At 43.6% G+C, this 6,459-nt stretch overlaps 1 protein-coding gene across 1 annotated transcript; it reads right to left on the reverse strand.

Moving 5' to 3' along the window:
• Nucleotides 1-1,420: 1,420 nt before the first annotated feature.
• LOC122672298 lies at nucleotides 1,421-4,925 on the reverse strand. The gene is made up of 5 exons (XM_043869793.1): nucleotides 4,774-4,925; nucleotides 4,407-4,704; nucleotides 3,605-4,124; nucleotides 2,800-3,447; nucleotides 1,421-2,343 (listed from the first exon to the last, which is right to left on the reverse strand). The coding sequence occupies exons 1-5, from the start codon at nucleotides 4,923-4,925 to the stop codon at nucleotides 1,421-1,423; spliced, it is 2,541 nt and encodes an 846-aa protein (XP_043725728.1).
• Between the last annotated feature and the right edge of the window lie 1,534 nt (nucleotides 4,926-6,459).

The following is a 6,459-nucleotide window of genomic DNA, read 5'->3' on the forward strand; positions in this document are numbered from 1 at the left end:
ACTAGGTCTGACCACAAGTGAAAGAAACTCGTCAGCAGAACTACACGTTACACGAGAGAGAACATTATTAAATAATAAATCCGGGCTCGGGTATAACATCCTCCCCACCTTACAAGAATTTCATCCTCGAAATTGTCGTACCTTGTAGAAATCCCAGGGATGGGTATTTCGCTCGCATTTCCACCTCGGCTTCCCAGGAAGCTTCTTCTTCCTTATGGTTGCACCACTTCACCTTCACATAATGAATAGGTCAGTTGCGAAGATTTACCACCTTGCTGTCTAGAATCTTCTCAAGCTGTTCCTTATAAGATATATCTACCGTCAGCTCTGGTGGTTCCTGAGACAGGATATGACTGGGGTCATGTACATACTTCCGCAACATAGATATGTGAAAGACGTTATGTACGCCGTCGAGAGATGGTGGAAGTGCTAACTGATATGCCACCGGTCCAACCTTTGCAAGAATCTCGTAAGGCCCAATTTACCTCGGACTTAATTTACCCTTCTTGCTGAATCGCATCACCCCTTTTGTAGGCGACACCTTAAGAAATACCTTGTCACCGATGAGGAACTCCAGGTCCTTTCGCCTCTAGTCGGCATAGCCCTTTTTCCTTGACTGGGCAGCTTTAATTCTTTCCCGGATCAAATCCACTTTTTCACAGGTTCTTTGTATCAGTTCCGGCCCAAGAATACGCCACTCACCTACTTCGTCCCAATACAAGGGAGTCCAGCACTTCTTCCTATACTATGCTTCAAAGGATGCCATCCCAATAGTAGCTTGGTAACTGTTGTTATAGGCAAACTCGATAAGTGAAATGTGCTCATCCCAGCTGCCCTGCATATCAATGGCGCAAGCTAGAAGCATGTCCTCCAATGTTTGTATTGTCCTTTCCGACTGACCGTCGGTCTGAGGATGGAAGGCAGTGCTAAAGCTCAACAAAGTACCCATAGATCTTTGGAATCCACCCCAAAACTTGGAAGTGAACCTGGGATCCCAATCTGAGATAATGTTGACTGGGAGTCCATGTAGGCGAACCACGTTATCAATGTATAAACGAGCCAATCTATCCATAGAATAGGTGACTTTGATGGGGATAAAATGTGCCGTCTTTGTCAACTTATCCACAATGATCCATATAGCATCAATGCCCCTAGGTGTACGGGGTAATCCTGTGACGAAGTCCATAGTAACATGCTCCCATTTCCATTCCAGCATAGGCAATGACTGTAACAGTCCATGGGGATGTTGTCTATCTACCTTCACTTGTTGACAAGTGAGACACCGGGCTACATATTCTGCTACATCCCTTTTCATCCCGCTCCACCAGTAATGTCCCTTCAAGTCCCTGTACATCTTAGTACTACCTGGGTGAATCGAGTAAGGGGATTCATGTGCTTCTGCCAATACTTCCTTCCTTAGCTAGTCGTTCTTGGGAACACATAGACGATCTCTAAACATGAGGACACCTCCATCCGTCAATGTGAAGTCCAGATCATGCTGTGTGTCGCCTTGGATAGCACGAATGATTTCCTTACAATGTTCATCTGAAGCTTGAGCTGCTTTAATCTTTTCAACCAAGGTGGACTGCACCGTTAAAGATGCTAAGGACAGGGTAACTCCTTCTCCTAATAATTCCAAATCCATCTTCCTAGCTTCTTTAATAAGCTCCTCGGTGACAGCCAGGGATGCGATAGATAAGGTCTGTGATTTTTTACTAAGAGCATCTTCTACCACATTTGCTTTGCCTGGGTGGTAATGAATAGTGCAATCATAATCCTTCATAAGCTCCAACCAACGCCTCAATCTCATATTAAGTTCCTTTTGAGTAAAGAAATACTTGAGGCTTTTATGGTCACTGTAAATCTCACTTTTCTCTCCATATAAGTAGTGTCTCCAGATTTTCAGAGCAAAGACCACAGCTGCCAACTCTAGATCATGAGTTGGATAGTTCCTCTCATATTCCTTCAACTGATGAGAAGCGTAGGCCACCACTTTATCACCTTGCATTAACACACAATCAAGTCCCAACTTTGAAGCATCACAGTAGACTACCATTCCTCCAGTACCATTTGGTATGGTAAGTACTGGAGCAGAGATCAGTTGCTCCTTTAGATCTTGGAAATTCTTTTCACATTCGTCCAACCACTCGAATTTCACTCCCTTTCGGGTCAATCGAGTCATAAGAGCAGAGATTTTTGAAAAGTTCTCGATGAATCTCCTATAGTAACCGGCCAAACCAAGGAAACTGCGAATATCTACCGCATTCTTGGGTGTCTCCCAATCAACTACCGATTGTACTTTGCTGGGGTCAACTTCAATACCCTTTGCAAATACCAAATGACCTAGAAAAGCCACTTATTGTAACCAGAACTCACACTTGCTAAACTTTGCATATAACTGTTTTTCTCTCAACCGGTAAAGTACAAATCGGAGATGGTCAGCATGCTCTTCTTCACTCTTTGAGTAGACCAGGATGTCATCAATAAACACAATAACGTACTTATCCAATACATCATGAAACACTCTGTTCATCAATTCCATAAAAGCTGTCGGGGCATTGTTTAGCCCGAAAGACATAACTAAGAATTCATAATGGCCATATCGTGACCTGAAAGCAGTCTTGCTAATGTCGCTGCCTCTGATCTTTAGCTGGTGGTACCTCGAGCGAAGATCAATCTTAGAGAAAACCCTAGCACCTTATAATTGATCAAACAAATCATCAATCCAAGGTAATGGGTATCGATTCTTAATTGTCAGCTTGTTGAGTTCACGGTAGTCGATGCATAGGCGCATACTACCATCCTTCTTCACAAATAGAACAGGCGCACCCCATAGGGAAACACTTGGCCTAATAAAACCCTTCTTCAGCAAATCCTTTAGCTGTCCCTGAAGTTCCTTCAGTTCTGACGGGGCCATTCTGTACGGTGCTTTAGACACTGGAGCAGCACCGGGTATCAGATCGATCATAAATTTTGTCTCTCGATCCGGTGGTAAGCATGTAAGGTCTTCCGGAAAGACATCAAGGAAATCCCTTACCACACTTATTTCTTCCATCGGTGAAATCTTGGCTTCAACATCCACTACTGAGGCTAAGTAACACTGATAGCCTTGTGCCAAGAGTTTCTGGACCCGGATAGCCGATATAATTGGGTTCTTGGGTTTCTTACTTTTATTACCCTTAAACATAAACTCATTTTCCTCTCCTGTCCTGAAAAGTATCTTCCTTTCTGCACAAATCAGACTAGCCCCATGCGTGGATAACCAGTCCATTCCCAGAATCACATTAAAATCTTTCATGTCTAGGATGATCAAACTGGCTTCGAGTCCATGGTCGCTCACTCGAATAGGGCAAGAGTGAAAAGATCGATCTAGCTCAACTTTCCTTCCAGTCGGCGTACTAACCATTAACTTTTGCTCCAATAAGACCGGTTCAAAAGGTAACTTCTCTGCAAAGGAGGGGGATATAAAGGAGTGTGACGCTCTCGAATCAAATAACACATAAGCAGGTAAGGAGCACAGAGAAATCATGTCTGATAGACACCGGATAACCAAATATGGTAAGTTAAATTTAATTAATTTGACTAAGGTGGTTAGGTATAGTACCTGTGATAACACCGGCGTCAGACTGGGCTTCCTCATGGGTGACAGAATAGACTCGCCCCTGAGTCTTGCTCACTAGAATAGGAGCAAGTAGACGAACAGCAGCCCTTACCGAGGATGGTTTGGAAGTCGCTACCGGCCACGAACCCGATTGTCGTGATTGGGGACAATCCTTGGCCATATGCCCAGACTCCTTGCAATTGTAACATATGAGAGTCTGTGCTCCATAGGGAGATGCAGGTACAGATTTAGGCACTTGAGTTGAATCAGGCCTGCGGAATTGAATTGGAGCCGCATTGGTATAAGACCCTCTTCTTTGAAACTTGCTAGGTCCCCTAGAGTCATGAGATGATACCGGCTTCTTGCCTGCCTGGATGGCCCGGTAATTCTCCCTCTGTTGGTCTTCTATCAGTTTAGCACCTTTAACCACTTCAGCATAGGTTGGATACTTGTGCAACACCACTGCAGTGCTCAGACTGGCTCTAAGTCCTCTTTCGAATCGTCTTGGTTTCACGTCCTCAGTCTTTAAATGGGTTGGAGCAAAATAAAAATACTCCTCAAAAAGTTGTTGGTATTAAAGGACTGATTTGGATCCTTAGCTGAGGTTCATAAATTCAATCTCCTTCTTCTCCCAAAAATTTCTTGAAAAGTAATTCTCGAGAAAAGCTTCCTTAAATTGATTCCAAGTAGCATTGGGATATCTTGCCCAAAAATAATCCTTCGAGGAATGGCATCATACATCAGCGTCACCTCAGAGTTGAAAAGTAGCACACCGGATCTTCTCGAGATCATTACATGGTAATACTTCAAAGATCCTCTCGAGATCCCTAAGCCAAGTAGCTGGAAACATTGAGTCATAGACCAGCTTATAAAAAGTGGGAGGATGGTGCTTTGGAAATCTCTCGGAGAGTTTGGAGGCATCAACCCATTTCGGTATTACATTTCTAACCGGTAGAGCAGCCGGAGGAGGGGGAGGTGGATCTTGGTTCACTTGAGCCGCAGGGACTTCATTAGCAGACAGACCCAAAGGAGGAATAATAGGCGTGACATTAGTCGGAGGATTTGGGGTTTTTTGTACCCGAGGTGGTACTCTTGGTCCTTCCCTACCAGCATTTTAAAGCTGGGTAGCCACATCACGCATAAAAGTGTGCTACTCATTTTGGGAATCTCACTGTTCTCTCCCCATATCGCAAAGAATATTTCCCAAGAGCGCTGCAACATTAGCATTTGTATTCACCAGAGGAGGTGCAGGCAAACCTTCCTCAGAAACATCACCGGCGTCATCCCCAGGAGGGGAACGATTTCGATTGCGAGTATTGACCATGTTTCAACACCTGATTTCATTAGATGCTTCACTTGTTAGCACAAGCAAGAGAGATAAGCACAAATTTAGAATAAGGGTATATAATTGCACAAGAATTTGTGTGTCCTAACACATGGAGGCGACAAGAATTCTAAGAAGGAGGCTGAGCCCAAAATATAGGTCAATGGCCCTTTAGAACATGAGCGGATCCACCAGCAGATCAACTCCTCTGAGTCTGGTCATGAGTCCATTCGAAAATTTAAACTGGGCGGACTTACAAACGAATGCGGAATGTGAGTCCGCTCCTTCGTCCATTCTCAGGGTGTCCAAAGGCCGAGAGGAATGGGGAAGGACATTCATGACACCAATGCATACCTCTACTACAAGGGTGGTGATGACGAGGAGGAGGATGATGGTGGAATGGGGGACTAGACCCCAAGTCAGATGAAGTTCCTGTTGGCCCTTTCTAGTTTCAGCTCTTTTGTGTTCTATGGAAGTCTATGAACAATATTTCTATTTTGCTTATCTTATATTTCTTTTTCCTCTTTTATAATCATGTGTATGTATAGTCCTACTAGCTGGTACCTTAGACTTTCTATTTTGGATCCTTTTTGTAGTTTGCTTGCCTCTACAGGAGGTTAAAGCAAGAATGGCGGGAGCGTAGGAACTAAAATTAACATTATATATATATATATAACTCTTGACTCACATGTTGTTCCTATTATGTGTGGTTTCCATGTTGCTCCCTAACTAGTCCTCTCCCTATGTTCTGCACACATTCCAATTATGCCTGTTACAAGCTTTTAATTAGATCCTGTTACGTAGAGTAATCATGAGGCCTTGGTGAATCAGGTCCAGTGCAGAGCATCACGCTCTGATACCACGCTGTCATGCCCCTATCCTGAGCTTATGCCAAAAGCATAGTCAAGAGGGTGATTGGGATGCACACGTCACCCCAAACCTACCAGAATCGATGACACAGTGTCCTAGCGCATGATAATCACCCAAGGTCCACCCAATAATTACATTGAGCCAAAAGAAAATACAATTCCAATATTTATCAGAGTCATGATAAGCGGAAGCATTAATTACATAAGCAGTTATAGTATGTTCAGCCATCTAAGTGATAATATAGTAATAGTACTGACATCGACTGACCATGACATAACTACTCAAAATATAGTAAGTCATTACAGAGAGAGTTTATAATGGGCTCGACACCCCAAAAGAATCTAAAGAGATATCCCTAAAAGTATCAGTGCCCATAGGTACAATCATCGCAGGGGCAACCGTCGCCGTGTTCCTCCAACATGTAACCAGGTTCCTCTGTACCAATACCATCATAGTCTATAGGCTGTACATCCAGGCCAGCTAAATATCCACTACCTGCATCAAAGTCTAAAAAATTTATGTACACAGGGGGTTAGCTCCACTGAGCCAATGAGGGGAAAGGGGAGTGCACATACATACAGTCACACATAGTCCATGATGCATGAAATGTTAATTTCATATTTTTCCACCTAGCAAGCAATCTAAGTCATGGCGTATGCTACTG

This window comes from Telopea speciosissima, chromosome 8 (assembly GCF_018873765.1).
Source record: "Telopea speciosissima isolate NSW1024214 ecotype Mountain lineage chromosome 8, Tspe_v1, whole genome shotgun sequence".
NCBI lineage: Eukaryota > Viridiplantae > Streptophyta > Magnoliopsida > Proteales > Proteaceae > Telopea > Telopea speciosissima.

Excerpts from the sequence above, each read along its gene's own strand:
- LOC122672298 (XM_043869793.1), bottom strand. The coding sequence starts at position 4,925 with ATGGTCAATACTCGCAATCGAAATCGTTCCCCTCCTGGGGATGACGCC. Across the intron at positions 3,448-3,604 it reads TGACGCCGGTGTTATCACAG|AGAAGTTACCTTTTGAACCG; the intron begins GTACTATACCTA and ends CCTCCTTTGCAG. Across the intron at positions 2,344-2,799 it reads TCTATTTGTGAAGAAGGATG|GTCATTTGGTATTTGCAAAG; the intron begins GTAGTATGCGCC and ends TGGCTTTTCTAG.